Raw genomic sequence first — 27,287 nt, 5'->3', positions numbered from 1 at the left:
TTTAATAAATACAACGACAAATACGACATACAACACTGATTAACTGACCATGTTATCAAAAATCTATCTCAACAATACATACAAGACGTAATTAGCATTATGCGACACCTTGACTGAAACAAGTATGCACACAGAGAGGTATATAAACAAGCATCGCTCTCGCGGCTATTGGATGTGAGGGCGATCGTGCTGCGACATCTGTCACCCCATTGATCGCTAGGGTTAGGCTGATCTGGCTGGCTAGGCGGGTGTCCCCTCTCTCCCTCTGCTCCATGTGTGTCCTACCCGAAGCCCCGCGCTCGGTTCTAGAGGACGTATCCTGGCGGACGATGGTATACCAGTAGCTGCTCCCCTGCTACAACCTCCAAACAAGCTCAAGGCCCATTTGTAGGGGAATCGTAGGGAAGTCAAGCTCCAAGACTTCAGACACATCCAAATGAGGCGCTGCACGTGGCAGTCTGCCGTGTACTTTTATTTTTACCTTAAAATAATATACACTTTAAGAATACATTTGAAGTAGCCTATATAAAAATATAAAAAAGTAACAAAGTAACTACTTAACTGTAGTTACTTTTTTTTAAAAACATTTTTGACACAATCAAATGCTATGGCTTGTCACCTTCTGCCATTACAAGACAATCATATTTACAAAAACAACACTATGGCAAATCAGACTGTATTAAGACTTATTCTACAAGTTGTAACTATTATTTATAACAAAATGTGCTGCAACCAGGTCATTATCTGAACTGCTTTAGGTAATGCTGCTTTTCAGAAGCTATTCTTGAAGGTTCCTGGTATGTGGAAGAAGTCTTATTCAGATCAACCGAGTATCCTTGCTATTAAGCCGGATGAAATCCAGAAAATGTCCATATAAGAAAAGGTGGTATAGCTGGCCTAGTATTAGGCATACTTTATGCTTATGGAGCATGAAACGTTTGCCTTTTATTGTGCCCAAAATATTAAAACTGCAATTCATTTGTTATTGCTGTCACTAATAAAGGCTGAAATAAAGGTTTATCGTGCAACTGTTTAACGTCAGGTACTAATGCTTCCGTATGTCATTGATACAGGTATGCAGTATTAAATGCACAAAATGTTCTTCATTAGTCTCTATCACTCACTATTGTTATCTCTATCAGTCACTTTGTACAGACCCTTCTGCAGGGCGAATTCAAATTGCCGGCAGAATGTATGGCAAGCCGAATGTGCCATAATTCGCCACACCTGGGGAGCGTCTGCGTCACCAAACTGGGCGTTTACTTGTCTACGTCATCTGAAATGGGGCGTGGTTTGTGCAATCCAGTAAATAGAGGGACAAGATGGCAGCACCCATGAGCATCGTGGACGAGATCAGGACTCGGGTGATTTTGCAAGAATTCGGCGTAAAAAATGTAAGGCACTTCATATTTGGGTCTCCTTCTCCTACAGAGGTGTTGTTAAGTCAATCCCGGCTTCTGTGAGGCATTCTGTCCGCTGGTTTAGACTGTTTATCCTTCTGGGCACCCATGCACATGCAAACGTGCTGGAAGTGATGGTAACGTGCGTATAGTGTGTGGGCTGACATTTATCCAACAACTCAAGCTTTCTGTGTGTCATTGGGCTTAATGGACTGTACCAGATGGTGTTATTCCATAAAACGTGTTGCATCAGAGTGTTGAGCGATGAGTAGTCGGCCTAATGAAAGGAGATGATCAGTGGTAGGCATAACCATTAACTAACCATCACTAGAGCTGACAGGAACGGGACCACCACTCATAGGTCGAGGATCTGGTCATGAGTTGCTTGTTGGCTCAGTCACTCATCCCCTAACTAAGGGACTGACGGGTCACATTTTTTGTTGTCATGTTTCTTACTTTTATTCCTCTCTATTTTGCGTTATTATCTACAGTTTTTATGGTTGAAAAAACAAACCACTACCAAAAGGTCTGACATAACGTATATCGATGCAATGGGCGTCAATGGGCGTCTACTTTCAGAGCCCAAGCATGGCAGACTTTTTAAAAATTAATTTGTATAATATAATTAGTTAGTTAGTTATAAGTTATTACAGAGTGGCTGGCTGTAAATGAGCCACCATTATAACCTTCCAATTACCTTCCAAACATTACCTGTTAAAATACAAAAAGGTGTAGCCCACTGATCTCCTAATAGGTTACCGTTATTCAAATCAAGCCAATCCCAAGCCGCATACACCCTCTGTAGGTTTAACAATGGGCAGGGTGTGATACTTGGGCAAGATGGGCCGCAGACTGCGCATCCCCCTCTGAGGGGGATGTATAGTTGAGCTGTGAGACAAGGGAAGGGCCTTTTGATGCTAGTACCAACCCCTCCGGATGGAATCAATCAACGTATTGTCTGATCAACAAAATGTGGGGGTCAGAGACATTGATCTGGCAGGTAGGGGGATGGAAACAGAATGAAGGGAAACCATATCTGTTTATTAATACATGAATACATTCCTCAACAAAGTATATTTGGAGAAAATCCTGGCTTCAACAATTTCGAAGGTGAACAAGCGAGTTCTCAAAGTTGGTACACGTATAAAAACTGGGTGAAGCTGGTCTTCAAAAGTAATCTACTGCTTCAAAGTGGCCCATGGATTTGAAACTTGCCGTGCTTTGGCTCATTAGCCTTGCTAGCATTAGTGTTTGCATGCTCAAGGAATATTGCGCACTCAACGAGTTTGGCTCATGCAACCACACACATTGTTATCAGAAAATGCCCATGCGCCGACATGTCTACTTTGTATTGGATTTTTCTCATGTTGAATTTTCAGGTTCACACGACAGACTACCCAGGAAACTACCCGGGTTACGATGACTCGTGGAGCATGCCTAACTTTAAAAAGGTAAGCAGGTGAATTACTTCTAAATGTTGTTCAAGTCATATCGATTTGGTCGGATATTAAAGTACCATATGACCCTTATATTGCAGAACTTCAGGATCGACATTGTGGACATGGACGAGAACACCATGGAGTTCGACATGGTCGGCATCGACGCTTCCATCGCCAATGCCTTCAGAAGGATATTACTGGCCGAGGTGTGACATAGTACTTATACCATAATACAAAATACTTGTAGTTTATCATCAATGTAAATGTACAAAAAAAAACTTATTTTGTAAATTAACCACAGCCTTAATATTGAAGTATTGCCCAGGCTCTGTCTGTCTTCTGACCTGTTCTGTCCTGACCCTCCCAGGTGCCGACCATGGCGGTAGAGAAGGTGTTTATCTACAACAACACGTCCATCGTACAGGATGAGATCCTGGCCCACCGGCTGGGCCTCGTACCCATTAAGGCAGACCCACGTCTGTTTGAGTACCGTGACGCTGGTAAGACGCTTATTTACTCTTTGTGGTAACCTTCTGGAACCTCTTGTGATGTTTCTGGATTCTCTTGTGTTTCTGTACCTTCTGGAACATCTGGTTGTGTTTGTGTTGCCAGGCAACGAGGGCGAGGATGACGAGGAGGGCTCGGAGATAGACACCATCAAACTGCAGCTGAAGGTCAAGTGCAGCCGGAACCCCCGCGCCACCAAGGACTCTGCGGACCCCCGGGAGCTCTACCTCAACCACATGGGTCAGTGCTACACACCTGGGTCTACCTCAACCACATGGGTCAGTGCTACACCCCTGGGTCTACCTCAACCACATGGGTCAGTGCTACACACCTGGGTCTACCGCAACCACATGGGTCAGTGCTACACCCCTGGGTCTACCTCAACCACATGGGTCAGTGCTACACACCTGGGTCTACCTCAACCACATGGGTCAGTACTATACCCCCTGGGTCTACCTGTACTACCTTAGTACCTACCTGGGTCAGTACATCCCCTGGTTTGACCTGTACTACAGTACCCTACTCTTGACCTGGGTCAGTACTACATCTATCTGGTTCATACCTGTACTACCGCAGTACCCTAGTACCAACCTGGGGTCAATGGATTCCACTTACTTCGCCAGTACTTACTTAAAGCCAGTAAAGAAGCCACAGTAACAGACTTGTCTCTCTGTGTATTCCAAGTAAAGAAGCCACAGTAACAGACTTGTCTCTCTCAGTGTATTCCAAGGACATGAAGTGGGTTCCGATCGGGAACCAGGCGGACGTGTTCGCGGACTTCAACATCGGCCCGGTGCACGGGGACATCCTATTGGCCCAGCTGCGCCCGGGCCAGGAGTTGGACATCGTCATGCACTGTGTCAAGGGCATCGGTGAGCAGGCGCTAGTGCTAGCTGCGGTAGCCCGGGGAGAAGATGCTAGGGCGCTAGGTCAGATGACCGGGGATGGATAGTCTAGTGGTGTCGACTCCCAGCCGAAAGGTACTGGGTTCGATCCCAGACGTCTGCAGCCCTGGCTGTAGGTATCCTTGAGCTAAGATGCTCAGAGCATGGTAGATGGAATGCATTTATACAGTGTGTTTCTAACTAGTGGCCACTCAAAGCGCTTTACAATATTGCATCACATTCACCCATTCATACACCCATTCACGCACCGATGGCGGAGTCAACCATGCAAGGCGACAGCCATCTTGTCGGGAGCTGTTAGGGTGAGGGGTCTTGCTCAGGGACACCTCGACACTCGCGACCTAGTCCTTCCGGATACCAGTCAACCTGCTCTACCTCCCGAGCCACATGCCGCCTAAAATTACATGAGCATCACCTACGTGTGCCTTAATGACATGCACCTCAATCATCCAAATCACTTTGGATTAAAGTTGACTAAATCAATGATTCTGGGGGATTTTTGGGGAGCCAATGAGCCTTGGAGCGCTTGTGAAGCACTGTGTTGAGTGAGCACATGACCAGGTGGATACGGGGGCTTCACCTGTCCATCTCCGCCCCCCCCCAGGTCAGGACCACGCTAAGTTCTCCCCGGTGGCCACGGCCAGCTACCGGCTGCTGCCTGAGATCTCGCTGCTGGAGGAAGTGGAGGGCGAGAAGGCTGAGCGCCTCCGAGGCTGCTTCTCCCGCGGGGTCATGGAGCTGGAGGACCGAGACGGTAGGTCCTCCCCGGGACTCCAACTCCCATGATGCACTCTGGTTCCATATGTATGTATGTATGTATGTATGTATGTATGTATGTATGTATGTATGTAGTATTGTAGGGTCGGTCCTCCATGACCCCAACCAAGACAGTCCCATTTTTGATGATATCAAATATTATTGATTTTATTTAATTAAACTATTATGTTTTATTTATTTAATTAAACTATTATGTTTTAATCGGCCAGCCAGGATTGGCTGGCCGATTTTTCTTTGTTCTGAGAATACACCGCTAATTTGGACGTTAGACAGACGTCCAAGTTAGCCAGCTGGGATGGATCCGTTTGGTGGCTAGGGCTAAAATAGTTGTCTGACTACTGTCTGACTAAGGTGTGGTTTGGTGTTCAGGGAAGAAGTTTGCCAAGGTGGTGAACAGCCGCCTGGACACGTGTAGCAGAGAGGTCCTTCGCCATGAAGACCTCAAGAACCTGGTGAAGCTGGCCCGGGTCCGAGACCACTTCATCTGTAAGTTATCCCCCACCACCCAGACCACTTCATCTCCAGGGTATGGTCACACTAGGTCTAACTAACCACAGCTCACGCGGGCTTGAGACATCCGATGTGACACCAGATACATATCTGTAGTTAATAGGGTAACCCCATATTGCCGAACATGGACCTCTCCAACTTCCTGTCCAAATATTAATGCGTATGTATTAGACAGGAAGTGTGCGTATGGCTGGGTGCTCGTTTTCCCGGGGTGCCACAGTGTCTGTATGATGTCAGGGGAGGTTCTCGTGGGAGTAGGGGGTGATAATGGGTTTAGAGTGCCGGAGGTCGTATAATGTTTATTGGGGGGGTTCTGCGACCAGCGACCTGACAGGGCCCAGGCAGGTGTGTGTGTGTGTGTGTGTGTGTGTGTGTGTGTGTGTGTGTGTCCAGATAGGTGTCAAGAAGAAGGGATAGTTGTGTTTGTTAATTCTGAGCAGCTTTCCCCCAGACATTAGAGGATATCCGTTAAGTGAAGGGTGCAAGGACGAGTGTTTCTGTTTTCTTGACTGTGGGGAGAGGAGGGGGGTAAAGTGGTGTTTATTGGGGGTCAGCAAATTTACCAAACATCAGTGGATGATTCAGGGTTGTGGGGTAGGCCTGTGGGTGTAGAAATGTGTGGGTTAAGGAATTGGATGTGTCCAGATAGGAGTCATGAGGAAGGGGGTGTTATGTGTTTGTTAATTCTGAGTGGCATTCCCATAGACGGTAGAGGAAAGTTTATTAAGTGCAGGGTGCAAGGCAGAGTGGGGTCTGTTTTCTTGGCTGTGGGGAGAGGAGGGGGTAAAGTGGTCCATCCAGAGATTGTATAATGTTTATTGGGGGTCAGCAAATTTACCAAACATCAGTGGATGATTCAGGGTTGTGGGGTAGGCCTGTGGGTGTGAAGGATTTGTATATGTCCAGATAGTCGTTATGAGGAAGGGGGGTTATGTGTTTTGTTAATTCTGAGCAGCTTTCCCGCAGACATTAGACTCTAATGTCTAAAATCCAGTGACGGCCGGAAGTACAAAATCTTATCCTATTCCAAAATGGCATAGATAACTGAATTATTAGTGAAATAATAGCACAGTGTATTCGATGAGATTAGTGTAAATAGGATTTGGTTGCATTAGTTTAGTGTAGATAAGATTAGTGTGGATTAGTTTGGTTTAGATTACATTAGTCTAGTGTAGTTATAATAGGTAGAGTTGGATTAGTTAGTGTACGTTAGATAATTTGTTTGTGTAGGTTAGATTGGTTTAGTGTAGATTAATTTAGTTTAGTGAAGATTAGATTAAATTAGGTTAGATCAGATAAATGTACTGTAGATTAGATTTGTTTATTGTAGATTTGATTGTACAGTAGATAAGAAATCATACACATGAGTTTAGTTTAGTCTAGATTACATACATTTATCATAGATGAGGTTTGATTTGTTTAGTTTAGTATAGATTAGGTTAGTGAAGATTAGATTAGATTCAATTTGGTTTTAGATTGGCAGTTTGTCGTCAGTCTGTTGTCTTGCTACCTCAACACTTGTGGGATACGTGATGATGTAACTATCGTTTGCATTTATTAACAGATAGTTGAATGCAAATAGAAGATCAGATATTTGAGATACTATACATTTGAAAATCTCAATGGATCTGCGCAAGCTAAATCCTCGACAACTCGTTTTGAAACTGGACTGCTTAACAGTAGGCAAAGCACCTGGGCACCAATCACAAAACATGGTAGTCAATTCACTGCATTCTGATGCTGAATATGTCTATAATGTGAACACATGAATCCTTAATGTTAAAGTTATAATTAGTTCAGCCATTTCCTACAGTCTGGAAACTGAATCATTTACAAAAAAAGGGTCTGGAAGTGATCATTTACTGTTGAATCATCCTCTATATGAGAATAAAACAACACTACAAAGCAATGGATGAGTCAAATGTTTGTGGAAAGGTTTTGACACGCAATGCACTACCTGAATTTCATACATCACATAATATTGACACACAAAGCACATTCGTCCATCCCGGCAGATGCTGACAGCCCACAACGAGCCAAACATCACCACGGCGGGTGTGCTCTCTCTCGCACGCACGCACACACGCACGCACGCACACACACACACACACACACACACACACACACACACACACACACACACACACACACACACACACACACACACACACACACACACACACACACACACACACACACACACACACACACACAGTCCTACACCCTGGCCTTGCACCCTGCACTTAACAAACATCCTCTAATGTCTGCGGGAAAGCTGCTCAGAATTAACAAAACACATAACCCCCTCATAACTCCTATCTGGACATATACAAATCCTTCACACCCACAGGCCTACCCCACAACCCTGAATCATCCACTGATGTTTGGTAAATTTGCTGACCCCCAATAAACATTATACAATCTCTGGATGGACCACTTTACCCCCTCCTCTCCCCACAGCCAAGAAAACAGACCCCACTCGGCCTTGCACCCTGCACTTAATAAACTTTCCTCTACTGTCTGTGGGAATGCCACTCAGAATTAACAAACACATAACACCCCCTTCCTCATGACTCCTATCTGGACACATCCAATTCCTTAACCCACACATTTCTACACCCACAGGCCTACCCCACAACCCTGAATCATCCACTGATGTTTGGTAAATTTGCTGACCCCCAATAAACACAACTTTACCCCCCTCCTCTCCCCACAGTCAAGAAAACAGAAACACTCGTCCTTGCACCCTTCACTTAACGGATATCCTCTGTCTGGGGGAAAGCTGCTCAGAATTAACAAACACATAACTATCCCTTCTTCTTGACACCTATCTGGACACACACACACACACACACACACACACGCACACGCACACGCACGCAGACAGACAGCAGATCTGCCTGGGCCCTGTCAGGTCGCTGGTAGCAGAACCCCCCCCCAATAAACATTATACGACCTCCGGCACTCTAAACCCATTATCACCCCCTACTCCCACGAGAACATCCCCTGACATCATACAGACACTGTGGCACCCCGGGAAAACGAGCACCCAGCCATACGCACACTTCCTGTCTAATACATACGCATTAATATTTGGACAGGAAGTTGGAGAGGTCCAGGTTCGGCAATATTGGGTTACCCTATTAACTACTCATATCGGCTTTGCTTCCCCTGTGCTTATTGCGGTTCCGTTGTGGTTGATTCACCTGGAAATAATTGTAGGGTTATCGATTAAATTCAATTTTCAATTAAATTTTATTTGTATAGCCCTTAATCACAGGTACAGTCTTAAAAGGGCTTAGCGGGCCGTATATTTATGACACTGATTGTGGTCAAAAGCAACCACTACTGCTTTGTTTGGTCTTGTTTCCATCCTCACGTCTCCTCTCTCCTCCCTAGTCACCGTGGAGTCGTCTGGAGTGCTGCCTCCGGATGTTCTGGTCACGGAGGCCATCAAAGTCCTCATGACCAAGTGCTCCCGGTTCCTCAATGAGCTCAACACCTCAAATATGGAATGAAGTGGAACCACTCCCAAGTCCCGCCCACAAACTGAATGAATGACCAATGAGGTGGGCCGCAATGTGCTTGTGGCCCGTTTCATTGGTCGGTCCTCCGGAGACCATACTGCACTTCAACAAGTGTAGTTTGGGATTTCTCTACTAACTTAACCTGCAAGTTCTGCTTGGTTTGTGGACGTACCAGTATAAAATGTAAATATGCGCTTTTTGTTTTTTGTATTTTGTGCTTCCTTCTGAGATCTCCTCAGCTTCCACATGAGTTAAGGTTGACTAACTGCATTCTAGGTGAAATGTCGATTCATGGATTCTGAATAAAGAGGCTGGTGTTGTTGTGGTTCAAGATGGAGTTTGTTCCTTGTTTGTGCAGAGTTATGGTTGTCATGACGGTTTTACATGGTGGTTGGCTTTGGCGAACGATGGCAGTACATGGCCTGAGTTCAACGCCTAAGCGGAATGTGCAATGGTAAAATAACAAAAGCATTTATAAGCCTCTAGCGCGACAGACTCTGCAGAAATTGAATATAATATTCATAAATGTTTTAATGCTTGTATATTCCCATGAAAATAAGAATGTTTTCGTTACCTTGGCATGAGCCCTTTATATCTACATGGGGAGCTGTTCCTCTTCCAATGCAACAATCACATTCTGAGCTAGTATGTATCTATTCCATACAGTAGTATTTTATATAGTATTATATATTTAATATTTCAGTGATCTGAATATATTTCAGATCTGCTGAGGCTAAATGTGGTTCAAATAAGTATTCTAGTGGTCTTCATGATTGCTGCGCTACGTGCAAATTTTTACCATAACATTTACCACATTTACCATAACTTCAAGCGAAAGGCAGACATTGTTTACCTACTTATTTATTGCAGAAGGGACATTAGGGTGTCACACTTAATATACACAAAATATTGGTGTGGACACCAGTGTACATAGGCTGTATGCACCATGAGAGTAGTTTGGTTTTGGAGTATTTCAGAATCAGAATTACTTTTATTACATCTTATTGTACAAGTATACAAGAGTAAAACTCTGAGGCTATGGTAGAAAATAATGAAGGTTTAAAAGGATATCTCTGGGAATAATAGTGGAAAATAACCGAGTCAACAGGGTGGGGAGGGCCCTGGCCCTTTGTCATTCATAACACCTCAGAGGGTCCTGGGCTGACCGGAGACCACCAGACAGACATTCCTCTAGTCAATGATATCAGCATATTTCTCAGTTCACTTAGATTATAAGTATAAGTAAGGTTCACTTTAAGTATAAAGCATACAATAATATAAGATAAATATTGTTACAATGAAGCTAAATGTTAAACACTTGATATGACCTGGCTCTCTTTGGTCAACAAATGTCCCTCATTCACGTGTTACAAAAGATGAACCCCCGCCTCATTTACGTTTAAGTGGCCCCTCAAACGGCCGACTCACGTCCCGGTGAGAGGAGACGCCCTCCTGCGGTTTCCCCCCCTTATGTTCTCGTGATGTGTATTCTGGCAGTGTGAACTGGCTGACTTCACTATCTAATCCATACTTTTGTTAAAACCAGACACTACCAGCTTTATGATTATGACTGTATATGCCACAAACAAATAAGGTGGTATTATTAACTATTACAATGCATGTTTTAGGCTACTGTTTAAATGAATATTGGTTTTACAGGGCTCATCTCTTAAACACGTGGTAAGTCATGGAGATTAAAAATCTGGTTAATAAACAAGGCGATGAATGGACTTCAATGAAAGACCTCACTTCATATAACTAATGTGTAATCTATAACTTCATGTCACTACAATGTTTAATATGTAACCCTGTTTAATGTAATTCGTGCAAAATGACTATTACTGTATATATATAGTATTACTGAATGTATTGTGGACAGCGGGGGCGGGAAGATAAATGCTAACGGGGAACGGGAAGGCCCGTAGTTTAGAGCATTTTGATTGGCCAAGGGCATGTTGGCAGAGCAACACAATGGGAATATAATTCGGGTCTTGGCGACCGTTCGGGAGTTCTGTGCAAACCAACTCAGGTGATTACTCTGTGCAGTGACAATGAAGCCTTGATCATTCAACCCTAGTCCTTCTTGACCTCTCGTATTTTGTCATTTTTTGGAGTATTAGATTGTGGGTTTTATCCACAACATGGCTTGGTTCCAAAACAGCCACACAGCAGCAACAATACAAGATAAAGTAATAGACAAGTAAAAATATAAATACGTAAAAAAACCAATTAGCAGGAACATTTCTTGTTCCACTTAGAGCGAGGGGAATCTTTAAACTGAGGCCTGGGAAGGGCTTTGAAACCAACTGTTATAAAGGTGTGCTCTCTATCCCATGGATGTTACACACTGGTCGTCCGACCGTAGGGGCCTGGGGGTCCCTCGCCTTGACCCCTCTGGGGGAAGACGCCCCACGGCCCCTCTCCCCCCCCCCCAAATTCGGCTCGCCTACGTCACTTCCGCCACCTCCTCCGAGCAAACGAAGATGGCGGCCGTCGTAGAGAGACTCGATGGAGGCCTCGTCTGTTCCCTGGATTCCGACTCGTCGTCACCGCGGCTCTCCAGCAGCCCGCCGCCGGACCACCAGCACCAGAACAACCCCCTGCTGGGGCTCCCGATCGTGGCCATCGAGACCGTCCTGAACTTCATGTCCTACGACGAGATCAGCCTGCTCCGCGCGGTGAGGGGCGAACACACACACACACACACACACACACACACACACAACACAAACACACGAACACAACACCAACACACCGGGCGTCTGCAGCAGCCCGGCCGGGGGAGAGCGATGCACGGCCGGGGGAGCGATGCGGGCTCACCGAGCGGAGATCCGCTGTTTTTGAAATCTAGGGGATTACATCAAGGCCGAAGTAGAACCAGATCATGTGCTGTACCCGGGGCTGTGCGGCGGTGCTGGGGTCGGAACCGTGCTGGGGTCGGACCCGTGCCCGGGTTTGGTGCTGGGGTCGGACCCGTGGCTGTGCTTGGGTCGGACCCGTGCCCTGGTTTGGTGGTGGGGTCGGACCTGTGCCTGGGTTGGGTGCGGGCAGCTGCAGGGGAACCAGGGCCCAATTGCTTACCGCGCAACGTCGATGAACCCGATCCTGGCTGGTCTGGTGTAATTCGGTTTACTGTGTGAAGTCGCCGATCAGTTTTTATGTGATCAATGTATGTTCCAGTGCTGCCATCCATGCAACGCAATGTAAACATGCTGTTGGGGTTATGCAGTGGAAGTACGTTTTTTCGGCGATGTCGTTTAGACTTAAATAAACAAACGGGCGAACAGTGGATCACCCAATGGGGGTCCTTTGTTTATCATGCCTGGTGGGGTAAGGGTTGGGCTGGTTTTTCCAATATTCTGGTGGGAAAACAACATGTATTCAAAGTGTTTCGGAAACCAGTAACACCTGAAACCCCCAACTGATCATCTTCTCCTCCCCCCAGGTGTCCAAACGCATGGACATTATTTGTCAACGCATCCTCAACCAGGGCTTCCTGCGCGTGGAGCGCTACCACAGCCTCTGCCAGCGCCAGGTGAAGGCCCAGCTGCCTAGGTAAGACCGACGCCGGCCCAGTGTGTCCCTAGTAGGGACATGGGGTTAAGCCTTAACAGGGGAGTAGGGACTCCCTACTCCCCTGTTAAGGCTTAACCCCATGCCTTGGTTAGACTCAACCCCAGGTCTATGTTAAATTCAACCCCAGGTCTATGTTAGATTTAGACCCATGCCCATTTTAGATTTAGACCCAGGCCTATGTTAGATTTATCCCCCAGGCCCTGGTTAGACTCAACACCATGCCTATGTTAGATTTAGACCCATGCCCATTTTCGATTTAGATCTAGGCCTATGTTAGATTTAACCCCAATGCCATGGTTAGATTTAACCCCCATGACTAGGTTAGTCTCAGACCCATGCCTAGGTCAGACTCAGACCCAGACCCATGCCTAGGTTAGACTCAACCCAAGGCCTGGTTGAGAGCTAACCCAATCGGAAAACTCTGGTCTCTGGCTCATGTCAAAGCCATTGAGGGCTAGACATTTACCAAAGAAGTGTCTATCGTTTACCTAGGCCAGGCTTTGCATGAGTCCACATACTAGGACTGTTGACGTATACTAGCAGGTCTAGGACTGTTGACGTATACTAGCAGGTCTAGGACTGTTGACGTATACTAGCAGCAGATCCCCTAGAGGTGATTCAACAGTCAACCAAACGTAGACATGATGTATTTCTGGTATTGAATATAAGCAAACATGGTGCACTGCCATACTATTGATCCTTGATACGGTCAGAAAGTGGATTGAATATTGATATCTTCATATATATAAAAATAAAATAAATAATTGACTGATGGGACATGTATACATTAGCTGTGTTTGCTAGCCTGTGTTGACTCCTGGCTCGTTGGTTGCTAGGCGAGAATCCGAGCGGAGGAACCACTCGCTGGCCCGCCACGCCGACATCCTGGCTGCCGTGGAAACGCGGCTGTCGCTGCTCAACATGACCTTCATGAAGTACGTGGACTCCAACCTGTGCTGCTTCATCCCCGGCAAGGTGAGCTATGCTAACGCCGCTAGCTCATTTAGAGTGAAATGACACTGCGAGCTAATTACCAGCGAAATGTCCTCCCCATTTCCCCTTATAAAACGCCTCATGTTTCAATGTGACATTCTATCAAACATATTATTTTTTTGTTGTTTTTTCTTAAACTGGTGGAGTTTCTAGAAAAGCACTACATAAATAGAAAATATATATATTTTTTGTAGAAATAAAATATATCCCCACTATTATTAGATATTGTTGTCCATAGTCTGCTAACTGCACTCTGAATACAGGGGTAATGGAAAAGCAGATCTATTTAAAGAACAATCGCAGGTCCTGGTAAAATGCGGTCATCAGTGTAGTACTTTGATTTGACCAGGAGAGGGCGTCCTCACTCCAGGAGAGATACCTGGCCAGGGAAGAGCTGTCTGGCGTGCTGTGCTCATATCCCGTGTTTCCAGAATGATCTGCTGAGGCGACACATTGTTCAAACTAAGTAGACAGGCTTCCACTTGCTAACTGCAGCTGCGAGAAAACTCCCCCTTGACATGGGGCCGTGAACTAACTCCAACCGGACGGTGGAAGGTATTTTCTTTGGATCTTGCACAGTCAAATCCAATTTTTCCATGAATGTGGCAGTGTTTTCTCTTCACTAGCTCCTTTTGAAACTGGAATTTCGGAAGCAAGAGCAATGAGTCTGTTAAAGGAGTGTTAAACCTTCCATACTTCCTTCCTCTAAGAAAGTTTCCTCTTCTTATATAAAGGTTGAATACGGTCATTGACTTAAAAGACCAGGTTAATTCTTTAAAGTTCTCATTATTACTGATTTAATAAAGCAGTCAAGTGTGGAACGCAAATCGTTGGATGCTTAAGGCTGTATACCTCCATATCTACATTTGGTCATTCCACAGGGGATAGGAAACTTTATGAATCCCAGATGGGAATATTTGGAATATCACAGAGCTCTATTGGACCCTATCCACCCAGTCTTCCTCTCTGGTGCTGGTCCACCAGAGGTTCACTCTGAACCTCTGTGTCTAGCGGGCCACATTTAACTTCAAGGCAATTCACTTTTATTTGTATAGCCCTTAATCACAGGTACAGTCTCATAAGGGCATAACAGGCCATATATTTATGACATGCATGCAAGGAAAACATTTTAAATCATTTTATTAATAAATAATAAATCGGAACTCAATACATATTATTATTTTTTTTCATATTATTATATACATATTACAAATTATTTTCTAACGTTACTTAACCTCAGCCTGTTAGCATAAATGTGGGTTTTGCGTGACTCCTGTCCATCTTTTTCCTGGCAGCTTTCTTTTCTTCAGTAGTTTTTTTTTTTTTTCACCAGGACCGCCTCCTGGTGGAGTTCTCTTTCCTGATCGGATAAAGTGGGAACGGGATACCAGAACTTTGTTTTGTGTTTAGAGCGACTGAGAGTCCCATGTGACTAACCAAACACTATCAGTTATGGAGGTTGGAATATAGAGCTAGCCGACACTTATTTGAACAAAACAATTTTTTTTTTTTACCTTTTTTGTTTTGCCTGTATATGCTACCATGTCTGCCCATTCGACTCCTATTGCTCTCTCACCCATCCCTGTAAGGAGAGATCCCCCTGGGTGGCATGTGACTCGGGAGGTTGAGCGGGTTGGCTGGTAACCGGAAGGTTGCTAGTTCGGTCCCCGGCTCCTCCAAGCTGAGTGTCGCGGTGATCTGAGCAAGAAACCTCACCCTAACTTCTCCTGATGAGCTGGCTGTCGCCTTGGTTGACGCCGCCGTTGGTGCACGAATGGGTGCGTGAATGGGTGAATGGGCAATATTGGGCAATGGGCAATATTGTAAAGCACTTTGAGTGGCCAATGGTTAGAAAAGCGCTGTATAAATGCAGTCCATTCACCATTCTTCTGTGATCCATCTCGATGGGATCTTCTGAGATTCGGGGTGGGTTCTGGTTCCGACATTTAAGACGGTGCCGCAGCCTTTGAGACGGCCCCCTCGGCGACGACACAAACACCACAGCCCTGACGTCACACCTTCACCGTCTGCAGGTGATCGACGAGATCTACCGCGTGCTGCGCTACGTGAACTCGACGCGCGCGCCCCAGCGGGCCCACGAGGTCCTGCAGGAGCTGCGGGACATCTCCTCCATGGCCATGGAGTACTTCGACGAGAAGATCGTCCCCATCCTGAAGAAGCGTCTGCCCGGAGCCGACCTCTCGGGCCGCCTCATGGGCTCTGCTCCAGGTAACGGACACGAGCTTGAGCGCGTTAGAAAGGCCAAAGGTAGGACCACCACTCTCATGCTGCACCTCTCTGGGGGGATACGTGGAGGAAGGATGGAGGAGGAGGACAGGGGTGGGACTGGTGGGGGGCAGGGGAGGGCGGGACTGGTGGGGGGCAGGGGAGGGCGGGACTGGTGGGGTTTGTTTGTCGGGCGGGTGGGGATGTTTCTGCTAGTTTTGTTGTTGTTTTGTTGTTGATGGGATGTGTTTCTGTGTCATTTTTTTAAACGTTTTAAATGAGTATGTTGTGCTGAAAAGGGCAGTGTGTAGGATTTTTAGTGGCATCTAACGGTACCAACTTAATGAACCGATAACGAATATAATATTCATAAATATTGTTTTAATTTGCATTGTCACATGAAAATAAGGATTGTTGTCTTTTCGATAACTTGATTTGGAATCAGTTGGTTTCAATCGGCAACCTCTCCGCTAGATGTCACATAATCCTACAAACTGGACCTTTAACCCCTCCCACTAACCCTGCATGCACACAGACATACACCCGTAGTCGTGTTCTTCTCCTCCTCATCCGGCTCCTCCTCTCTTTCCTCCCCTCCCCCCTCCCCCCCCCCCCCCCCTCTCCCTCCCCCACCGCCCCTCTCCCCTCCTCCAGTGGCGGGCTCCTCCACCTCCCTCACCACCATGTCGCTGCTGGCCAAGAACACGCCGTCGCGCTCGGAGATGACCAAGGTGCAGCAGCAGGTGAAGGTGAACAGCGCCTCCATGACGGCGCTGCGGCGCGAGGTGCAGGAGGTGCGCGTCAAGCAGCTGGAGCAGCAGAAGCAGCTGCAGGACCAGGAGCAGAAGCTGCTGGAGCAGACACAGGTCATCGGCGAGCAGAACGCCCGCCTGGCCGAGCTGGAGCACAAGCTCCGGGAACTGATGGACACCGGCGCCGGCGTGGCGCCCCGCTCGGGGGGGAAGCCCGGCAGCTCGGCGGCCGTGGCCTCCACGTCGGCCGCCGCCTCCTCCTCCTCCCTCTCCGGCGGCCCGCTCGCGTCCGGCGTTGCCGCGGGCGCCGTGGCGTCGAATGGGCCAGCGGCGGCGGCGGCGGCGACGAGCTCGCTGGGCCAGGAGGGGGCGCTCCAGGGCGGGGGGTTGCTGAAGCGCAGCAGGAAGGGCGCCGACCTCCCCCGCCACTCCAAGCGCCTGCGCAGCAAGAAATGAGCGGACGCTGCACGCCATTTTAAAGCTTTCTTTTTTCCGTCGTGTTCTGTGTTTTTATTTCATTTCGAGGGTCGGATGGATTGCACCTGAAAAAGAAAGGCCCCTTTCCTGTCCGTAACACGGCCCCCCCCCCTCCTCCTCGCCGCCCCCTGCTGTTTGTTCCTGAGAGAAGAGGTCCCGGCGTTCTCCCCCCACCCCCCTCATGCTTTAATCGTGTCAACATTTCCCAGCAGCAGGCCTCCAGCAGACTGGCCCCCTCTCCACCAGCCTGTCTGTGGCCACGCTGGGCCGGTCGTACCGTATCCTGGGGCTGAACCACGGAGCCTTTAAAGCTCTCCAGGATCTGACGGCGATGAGGGCCGACCCAGCTTTCAATGTGTTTTAAATCACTCCTTCCGGACAGAAGAGGTCTGTGATGATGAGTACAGGGTCTCTATTTGTTTTGTTTTTTTCAAAGGCGTCTTTGTGTTTTACCACCTATACTAAATAATTGAGAAGATATCGGAGAATGAACTGTGATCACAATCAAAAATGCTCATTTCCGTTCATTTCAACTGTTCAACTGGGTTGCCCTTTGAGAAAAATAATTTTTGGTCGAACGTCTGGTCAACGTAACAGCGCTGGTGCAGCAAACAGAAACAGTTGACCCTCGTCAGTCATTTGGGGAAATACTGACCTAACAAACACTTGCACAAATGCTGGCAAAAGAAATCTAAGAATTCATGACCTGAAATTATCTAAACAAGGCTGTAATTATTTCACATAAATACATGTCCTTTATCTAGAGTGCAATATATTTTTTTCCTTATTAGTGACTCTTCATGACCCTTCAAAAACTGGGTCGTAGACACCTGCTCATAATCTGGCACCACTCTCCTGTTCTCTGTTGTTCATCTGTTTCAACCCACTGTGCCTACACACACACACACACACACACACACACACACACACACACACACACACACACACACACACACACACACACACACACACACACACACACCTTCACCCCTCTTAAAGAGTGCAGGGTTAGTGTCCGCTGATGGTGTTTGGCATCTGTATGTACACGTGATGTGAAGTCGACACTACATATAATGTAGGGCTACAGAGATGCATGTGGTATCGGTCTAAAGATGGCTCCCCAGATCAGCGATGATTTTGTGTGTAATGCTAACCCATATGTATTCATGATTGGCAAGCTTTCAGCTACGGGCGTCTGTAAAGTTTTGTTTTTTTAAATGTCTGTTCAAACTTGGAAGGGGGTTGTTCACAATCAAGTACTTGATGTGTTTAACCCAAGAGTCGAGTAAACCAACACTAAACTACAGAGACTGATCAGTGATTATTACAAAACGGCTTGCTTGCTTGCCCTGATAGGTGTGATTTGTGTCAGGTGACGTCAGAAGTGATCTTCTGTGTGTTACAGACTTCACCTGCAAGTCACCGGGGCAACTAAAAGGGAAGTACCTTGATTCACACTGTAGGGGGTGCTGTTCCTGCAGTTAGGTTTTCACATTGTAATTAACTCTTCCATGCGCCCATTCTTGCTAAGCCAATCCACTCGTAGCCTATTCTCTTTCCTTGTGAGGTCAGCTGAGCCCATATCACAACGGGAACATGGTCATGTCTTGTTTTGACCCTCTTTGTTTATCTGATGATCTGAGTCAGTCATGGAAGCAATGTATCCTGGGTAATGCAGTTCACACAACGGTGGACACACAAGTGTGATTCATCTTTAAACCGGGCACACACTGGGCAGGGAGAACATGTAAACTAGTGGCTTAATTTGAGACTGCGTCTCAGTTTAGAGAATTGACTGTACTGTAAAGTCCATGTACTTCAAAGTGTAGGTTGTGAATTATTTCATGTGTGTATACCAAGAAAAAAAAAAATCTTTTGAGATAGCCAGACTGGCTAACTAGGGTTTGTTGTGCACATGACTGTGACAGATGTACAAACTGATTAAAATCCTAGTTAACATTTGGCTAGCCGTGTCTGAACTAGTAAAAACTTGGTGTGTATCTTTTTGCAAAAACTGTGTCCAATGTTTACAGATGTTTTATTAATAGAGATTAGGTTGTGTTAAGTGAGTGTCAGGGCACAGATCTGACACAGCATAATGTTAGACACACACAAAACATAAATTAATCAATCTAATATACACTCACCATGTCAATTGGCATGTTATTTAATGTGTCTGCGTATGGGTCTATGTATTGACTGAGTAACTGTTTGCTTTCTTCCTAAACTGTAGGAAATACAATCAAACAGCCGTGATCCATTTTCACACATTCATGAAAATACGTCCACTTCTTTTTCAAACCCACCCTGATTGGTCAGAAAGAGATCCAAGACTAAACAAGTCAAATAAGCTTGACAAATACATAATTAGAACGTAAACTTGTAAACTAGTTTAATACTTGAGTCCTCCTGCTGTGGGTCTGGGTGCAGTTCAAGACCGAGCCACCTGAGGGCGCCATTGAGCCTCAGCCCACTTGTGTATAAAAGGACGGAGCGGAGGGACTATAATCCAGCATCACTCGATTCTTGCATGGAGGATGTCGAGCCAACATTAATTAGAAGTAACTTGTTTAACTGATTTAACATGTGTTGGATAATTGGATAGTTTCTTGATTCATACCATTGGTTTCAATGTTGACATTTCTTGACTTCGAAAGCATGTAGGAATTATCTTTGATGTAAAACAAATATGATATACAAAGGATATACAAAGGCCACCAAACAGGTTGGTTCATGTGTTCATCCAGAACATGTCGGTTCATGTGTTCATCCACAGCACCTCTCGGGCACTAACACCACGGGGGCCCGAATCTTCAAGTGCCCGTAGCCTAATTGATTTTAATTTGCATTCAATATCCTCCCGGGGCTGGCTTTCAGTCTCTGGAATCCTATTTCTATAGGGAGACAAAAAACTTCTGTGTCTCATCGCATTGTAGACCCCCCCCTGCAGCAGTGGAAGAAGAGGAGCCAGAGAGGTCAAAATAATAAATGTAGACCCAATTGAGGCTCTCCTCGGAGACAAAGGAGGCAAAACGGTACATTCTGGCAGCGCAGACCCTCGTCGCGTGATGAACCGGGTTAGAGAGGGCCCACTAAAGAGGAGCAGCATGGGGCCCCTGGAGGAGAGGGCCCACTAAAGAGGAGCTGCATGGGGCCCCTGGAGGAGAATGGGCCTCTCAGGCAAGGAGACAGAGCTGGCCCTCAAAGGACTGCTTCTGCTCTTCAACTCAGACCAGGAGACAGAGCTGGCCCCTCGGACCAGGAGACAGAGCTGGCCCCTCGGACCAGGAGACAGCTGGCCCCTCGGACTAGGAGACAGAGCTGGCCCCTCGGACCAGGAGACAGAGCTGGCCCCTCGGACCAGGAGACAGAGCTGGCCCCTCGGACCAGGAGACAGAGCTGGCCCCTCGGACCAGGAGACAGCTGGCAACTCAAAGGACTTCTCCTGCTCCTCACCAGTCTCACCGCCATGCGACCACTGACCCCTCGCCGGGCTAGGGAGAGGGTTTGATTAACCCGGGTTAAAAACGTTCAGCCTACATATAGGCTTTAGCACTCAAGCAAGCTTATACCTGCAGAAAGACCAGCATGCCCTAGTGAAGCAGGGATTCGTGCATGTTCAATGTGTTGGCTATGCCCTGGATCAAACAAGGGACTCACTTTCATGATGTCCCATCGTGCACTGGCCTCTCCAGGATCTCTCTCTCTCACACACACACACACACGCACGCACGCGCGCACGCACGCACGCACGCACGCACGCACGCACGCACACGCACACACACGTGCGTGTTTGATCCTCGTCTAGCGCCGTCTGCTAGAACGACGCGAGTCCCAGCAAAATATTAAAAGGAATTGTAAAGAAATTATTTTATTATATGGGCTATTATTTTAAATATTTTCCATCATGATTGCCTTTAGCTGTATTTAAAATATAGCACGTTATATTTAATTAACACACAGGCCAATGTGTAACCAAATACAATTTGAGTAGACCTATTACCAAAGTAATCGTAAATTGAACAATTTGTAACCTATACAATAATTAGGCCTACTTAAACCTTTGTTCCGTCAATTTATTCGTCGTATTAATAATTTAATAACTGCATACGAACTGTCAACTCCTCACTTCCTGGTTCATCACGGAGCCCATCCCCCTGACCGACCAATCAGAGGACGCGCTCTGACCCCGTGACCTTCTGTTTTGAACCTCTTCCCCTCTCCACCGCGGCTGTTGAGATGGTTCTGAAAGGGATTCCCTCGGTGCTGTCTCCAGAGCTGCTCTACGCTCTCGCTAAAATGGGCCACGGGGATGAATTGGGTAGGCCTGCTTGGTTCTTGCACGTCTTTCCTCTGAGATCCACGACGTAACCTGACAGACTTAAACCTACCTGACAGACATCACCTACATGACAGACATCACCTACCCCTCATGCTGCAGTCAGAGACAAAATGATAACATGATGGCAGGGGAGACATGACGTGTCGTTTGATGTTGGGTTATTTCCGTCATATCATTCTTTGGTCATCATTTTAGTAGGAGTTGTAAAGGAGGGGTGGAGCACTGCTCTCTGTGACCCTGTGGTTGTGTGGTTGAACTTTGATTCCAGTTCTGGCTGATGTCAACTTCCCAGTGTCTTCTGTGTGTGGTCACGGTCCAAAGGAGATAAGGGCTGACGGTATGTGCATCTCTTATTAAACCACACGGGGTCTTTCGTACTAACTATTGCGGGAGGTTTAGTAAAATAAATGTAAAGAAACTGACTTGCCTTTTTATTATTTCTATTATAGGTCTGAAAACCCCTCTACTTTTAGAAGCCATTTTGAAACTTTTCCCCCTTGATATTTATGTTTCCTCTCCGGTAGGCCAGCACATTGTTATCATGACATGAAATACCGGTCTTTGTTTCAGCTTTAAGCACTAACGCCCGTTTCCACCATGACTGTACAGGCTGCAGTGATGGCCCTGGTTAAATCAGATGAAATGAGCGGTCTGGAAGTCCCTATCTGGGATAGCTATAGCCATCTTGTGAATCAGGTTGTGCAGGTGCCGGTAAGACAGCGCCAGTGACCTATGGGTGATAACAACACCCTCCTTTGATGTCAGAGGGCAACTTTGTTAAAATCAACACAACTCTAACACAAATTACAATACAAGAAGGGTATTTGTCAGGTATTCCTGTACAGTAGGGACTGTTGGTTGGTTGGTTATTGAGTTACTACCTGTTGCTTGTTGTCTGCATTTAGATATCCCTTGAACAAGTTGAGAGATTCGCCTTCTATGAGCGCGCTAAGAAAGCGTTTGCTGTTGTTGCAACCGGGTAAGGATTGTATTAATTAACTCTATATACTAAGTGGGTGCATTTGTGTTACACTGTCTACAAAAGGTATTAAAAATGATATTTTACTCATTAGCATCACCCAACAAGTAATGCGCTACAATCTTCTGCAGTTGATTGAATAACTATCTATTGAATATTACTTATACTAGCTATGCTGTAACAAAAGTAGTGTTTTAAAGCCATTTTCGTGGTCGTTCTCAAAACCGCTGGCTCGGTTTGCCGATCCAGGGAGACCGCTCTCTACGGTAACCTGATCTTGAAGAAGGGAGTCATCCCAGCCGACCAACTGATGAAGTGAACCAGAAGAGCGCCTTAACTGCTGCTCAGTCTTTCTTTGTGTGTCTGAGGAATGATGATTTGTTTTTTCATTGTCTGTAATTGTTACAGTGAATTCATATCTTTATAATAAAGGCAAAATACAATTTGAGTTGTATGATGAAATCGTTTTTTGTTAATACAAATATGTATGTTTCTTGGTTGATATTATAATAATAATCATTTTATTAATCACAGACCAACTTTGTTGATCTCTAATTGTTTATGATGAATACTGTGTAAACTGTTAACTATAGAGCCTTCAAATATGTGTATGTAATATAGAAAACATTACAAATTACATGTGACCAAGGCCAATGGCAATTGTCCTCCTTGGTCACATGTCATTTGTAATCTTTTCTGTATTTTATTCTTGTGAATAAATTATTTTGTTTTTTGATAATACAATTTACCCCATGAACACAATCAGTGCTTTTAATGACAACACACACGTAAACAAGTGTGCAATTTAAAAGGTCTTTAATGTTTCAAACTGAAGGAAAAGTCAGTTACAGCTGGTATTGGCCACTGATGACATCACATAACAATCAGCCAATCACAACACGGGGACCACTGGTCTTCACAGATCATCTTCGTCCGCCACGCGGTGGTCGACGTCCGGGTCCCGGGCGAGTCCCGGGTACGGTCCCTCCGGTACGATCTGGTCCCGGTGGTACAGGTCGTCCATGTCCTCCTCCGGCTCCTGGTGCAAGCGGTCCACTGGCTCCTCCTTTATGTCACTTCCTGCCGGGGGCTGGACCTCCACCTGTACGAGCTGGTCGGCGTGGTAGAGGTCGTCCAAGTCCTCCTCTGGCTCCGAATGCAATTGGGCGCCCGGTGGACTCATGACGTCACTTCCTGTCCTCACGTCCCACGATGCCTCACGGTCCGCGTGGTCGGTGTCCTCCGCGGGGTACGGGCGGCCCCCTGCGATGTTGCCGGCAAGCGGGGCGAGGTATTCTCGCACGACTTCGTACTGCAGTTCCTCTTCGTCTTGTCCCGGGACGTCCGGCACCGCGTCGGAGTCGGAGACGTCCTGGTTCAAGGGGACCGCCTCTACCATGGAGGGGTGGTGGAACTCACCCTGGTTCAAGGGGACCACCTCTACCAGGGAGGGGTGCTGGAGCTCAGCCTGGTCCCCTTCAGCCAGCTGGTACTCTCCGTCCGGTCCCGATTGGTCCACCCTCTTCCAGATCTTCATACTGGGGTCGATGTCGAAGCTGACGTCCAGGCTCTCCGGGGGCGCCTCCTGGAGTCCCCAGTGCTGCTCCTCCCATTCCTCTGTCCTGGAGGATAAAGGCCCAACAGTGGCAGGGATAAGACTATTGGGAGGCATGTGGCTCAGGAGGTAGAGCGGGTTGGCTGCTAACTGGAAGGTTGCTAGTTCGATCCCTGGCTCCTCCTAGCCGAGGTGTCCCTGAGCAAGGCACCTCGCCCTCACTGCTCCTGACGAGCTGGCTGTCGCGTTGCGTGTCTGACACTAGGTATTAGGTAGAAAGTCATATGCTTCACTCATAAACACGATTCCTCAAGGATTCAATAAATTCAACTAATTCATTATATTTATATTTGATGCCCAAATGTGTCGTTCCACTCACAGGAATAAGTGTACAAACAAGTGTTGACTTACATGATTGTGTCTTGGATTGATAGTTCATTCTGCAAAATTAGAAGAATAGTGTTACTCTTAGTCATTATCCAGTCAGGTTAACTGTTTCTAACAGAATGATGACCTGCCATTTGTTCTCTTTGTGATCGGTACATACCAAAGATTTATACGGCTTTGCTGCTATTCCATGTAGCAGCAGAGAGAAACAGACGATCAGGGAAGTCCTGCAAAGAAACACAACAAATCATTGTGTTTTGATCATGCTGGTGGATCTCCATTTTAATGATGAGAAGGCAGGCAGTCACAGGCAGAGATCTCTTACCCGAACATGTTGTAGCCTTCAAGTTGTTAGTGGGTCTGAACAATGACCAATCTTAACGCTCTGGATTCACCTGCGATGGGAAACAACAGAGCAAAGGTCTGCCAATAAATCATATGTTGCCGTGACCGTTGAACCCTGGATGTGGTCAGGTCGCTCAGGAAGTCTCCGGTTGATCACTAAACTAAAGATTATAAATGTAAAATGACCAATCTTGTGATAGTGACTAGCATGCTAGGCATCTCCAAATATTGTTCAATGGCACAATACTGTCACTCAAGTAGCCGTTAAATTTGCTTTATAATTCATGATAATTGGCTTGGGCTTAATGATGCTCGGCCCAGTCTTAAGTATGTTTACAAGCAGATAGTTAATAAATAGCTTTTACAACCAACCTTTATCACGTAGTCCAGTTATGGTTTACAGTAGTAATTGCCAATAAAGATGATTATATATTCATATTCCAGCAATCAGTAAAACTATATAACATGGCTCTTAATGTCCATGACGAGTATCACCTATGGCGGTCCAACATGGACCCCTGGCCTATAAAACAACTGTTAGGGTCTATCTCTTCCAATAAACTACAACAAGTTGTTTATTTCATAATTAAATTCAGTGATTGTCATTTAGGTGACTTAAGGCTTTATAATTGTTCACCTGACAAGTAAGTAGTACTTTATTGAAGAAACACACACACACGCACACACACACACACACACACACACACACATGCACACGCGCACGTACACCCACGCACACACACACACACACACACACACACACACAAACACACACACCAGTCTCAACACACACTGTCTGGGTCAAGGGATGGCTCCAGTGAGTCTGCTGTATCTGTTATCTCTATCAGATCCATATGGTCCCATGCTTGCCCTGGTCTAGACCCGCCCCGTGGCCCAGGTCAGACTCTGGCTGAGACTCCTGCTGGCGCAGAGTATCAAGAACCCACGGAGCACCGGGGAGAGACATACAATACAATCCACCGCCTTATTGACAGTATAACCATACTGGGACCTAGCGGTAGCAACATGCTCTCCCTTCTTCTGCACTTATTGTATGTTGTACGTCTTTGCACTTTGCACTAAGTACACAAATAGTACTTAGCATGGTGTAGCATCTTATCTTAGCTATCTTTGTTGTACACGGGGAATGGGTTAACCTAGTGATTGTTAGTGCTTGGCACTTGGTTCTATGCACAGCCTTACTGTACTGACAGCAATATATTGTTGTTTCTCTTTCTTCTGAAAAATGTACTTTAAGTCGCTTTGGATAAAAGTGTCTGCTAAACGCCCTATGTGTCAATAAGATGCTTTCCTCCACAGAGCCAGAGGCCTGAGACTGCTACACACACACACACACATCAAACACACTGAACCCAGGGTCGCCTGACGCCGAGAGGCCAACATGAGTTGACCTAATAAAGGGAGATTTAGTAATTGTGTTACCCACTTTCAACAGGCAGTCCATTGGCGCGTGTGTGTGTGTGCGTGCCTGCTAAATGCGTCAACGTGTGTGTTTATACACACGTAAGCCGAGGTGCAGAACGGCATTAAAGACAACAGAATGTCAGTAAGTAGTTCTCTTTGGACGCACACCAGAGTTCCAAATGGAGACACGGCCGCGCACACACTTTGATTACATGCTATAACACAAACGCAGTGAGCCAAGAATAAATTGCTTGTCTGTAAATATATAAATGCAGCATTAAGTTGTGATTTATGCCCGTTAATGTGGAAATCTAAGAGCAAACTCAATCCAGAAGTTGCAGCTTGCAGCAATTTGACTTATATGAGAGGAAACCACCAGAATGAACATTTGACTAAAGTCCCTATTAAAGCCATATCAACGTGATGCTCTGGGCTTCATATGGTTTAAAGGCATTTAACACTGTGGTTACGTGGTTGTGTGTGTGTGTGTGTGTGTGTGTGTGTGTGTGTATGCGTGTGTGCGTGTGTATGTGAGTGTGCACGTATGTGTGTGTGTTACAATGTGTGTGTGAGCGTGCGTGTGTGCGTGCTGGCGTGTTTGTGTGTGTATTGATCTTCCCATGAGTGCTTGTGTATGTACAGTCTCTACACAAATGCACAGTAGAGGATGTGGTCCTACTGGCAGAAGTTCAACTACAAATGTATGTTCAGCGAATATATCTCTGCAACAGAGACACCGGAGGGCTCTCGGGCCCAGCCAGGTTCCAAAGGTCCCTGTCTGTCCTCGGGGGGAGGTGACAGCTTAGAGATGATCCTCAGAGAGTCTCAGGTAAACACACCGAGATCATCACTCAGCGATCACACCTTCATCATCATTAAGATGTTATTCGCCCCATTACACCGCCCTGTCAAACACAAACACCAGGCACACGCACGAGTACGCATGCACGCACGCACATACACACGCATACACACACACACACACACACACACACACACACACACACACACACACACACACACACACACACACCACAGTAAATCCCATAAAGACGCTCTTAAATGAAGGCAGGATTTGAGGCTAAACACAAGTCTGTCTTTACTGTCTTCCATGACACCCCACAACACACACACACACACACACACACACACACACACACACACA

General features: G+C 46.3%; 4 protein-coding genes across 5 annotated transcripts; 3 read left to right on the top strand and 1 right to left on the bottom strand.

Annotated features, from left to right (window-relative positions):
• Nucleotides 1-1,281: 1,281 nt before the first annotated feature.
• On the top strand, nt 1,282-9,390 carry polr1c (RNA polymerase I and III subunit C; the record flags this gene model as incomplete). Its single annotated transcript, XM_084470293.1, is given in 10 exon segments — nt 1,282-1,312; nt 1,315-1,394; nt 2,780-2,851; nt 2,938-3,045; nt 3,207-3,339; nt 3,452-3,586; nt 4,066-4,218; nt 4,856-5,005; nt 5,398-5,514; nt 8,938-9,390. Coding segments are annotated over 10 exon segments (1,098 nt in total). The 3' UTR covers nt 9,057-9,390.
• Nucleotides 9,391-11,548: 2,158 nt separating this feature from the next.
• On the top strand, nt 11,549-19,054 carry fbxo28 (F-box protein 28; the record flags this gene model as incomplete). Of its 2 annotated transcripts, none has more annotated exons than XM_084470492.1 (5): nt 11,549-11,743; nt 12,511-12,620; nt 13,478-13,616; nt 15,668-15,863; nt 16,515-19,054. In XM_084470492.1, the coding sequence occupies 5 exons, from the start codon at nt 11,549-11,551 to the stop codon at nt 17,066-17,068; spliced, it is 1,194 nt and encodes a 397-aa protein (XP_084326618.1). In that variant the 3' UTR covers nt 17,069-19,054. The 2 variants fall into 2 exon arrangements, with proteins under 2 accessions (XP_084326618.1, XP_084326617.1); XM_084470491.1 differs by having other exon boundaries at nt 15,668-15,902.
• A 2,242-nt stretch (nt 19,055-21,296) lies between these two features.
• Nucleotides 21,297-22,858, top strand: fuom (fucose mutarotase). Its single transcript, XM_084470471.1, has 6 exons — nt 21,297-21,410; nt 21,700-21,768; nt 21,881-21,951; nt 22,041-22,142; nt 22,337-22,410; nt 22,660-22,858. Exons 1-6 carry the CDS (start codon nt 21,329-21,331, stop codon nt 22,727-22,729), a joined length of 468 nt encoding a protein of 155 aa, XP_084326597.1. The 5' UTR covers nt 21,297-21,328; the 3' UTR covers nt 22,730-22,858.
• Nucleotides 22,859-23,326: 468 nt separating this feature from the next.
• On the bottom strand, nt 23,327-24,685 carry LOC311350135 (uncharacterized protein; the record flags this gene model as incomplete). The annotated part of the gene is made up of 4 exons (XM_084470157.1): nt 23,327-24,032; nt 24,377-24,405; nt 24,513-24,579; nt 24,678-24,685. 4 exons carry the CDS (start codon nt 24,683-24,685, stop codon nt 23,327-23,329), a joined length of 810 nt encoding a protein of 269 aa, XP_084326283.1.
• Between the last annotated feature and the right edge of the window lie 2,602 nt (nt 24,686-27,287).

Source organism: Micromesistius poutassou, assembly GCF_964030765.1.
Source record: "Micromesistius poutassou genome assembly, chromosome: 7".
Classification (NCBI taxonomy): Eukaryota; Metazoa; Chordata; class Actinopteri; order Gadiformes; family Gadidae; genus Micromesistius; species Micromesistius poutassou.
Note: the sequence above shows the minus strand (reverse complement) of the source record. Positions and strands in the feature narration are given on the sequence as shown.

Bases quoted from the DNA above. Each gene is read 5' to 3' on its own strand.
- fuom (XM_084470471.1), top strand. From the start codon at position 21,329: ATGGTTCTGAAAGGGATTCCCTCGGTGCTGTCTCCAGAGCTGCTCTAC. The intron at 21,411-21,699 runs GTAGGCCTGCTT...CTTTGATTCCAG, and splicing joins GGGCCACGGGGATGAATTGG to TTCTGGCTGATGTCAACTTC. The intron at 22,411-22,659 runs GTAAGGATTGTA...TTGCCGATCCAG, and splicing joins TTTGCTGTTGTTGCAACCGG to GGAGACCGCTCTCTACGGTA.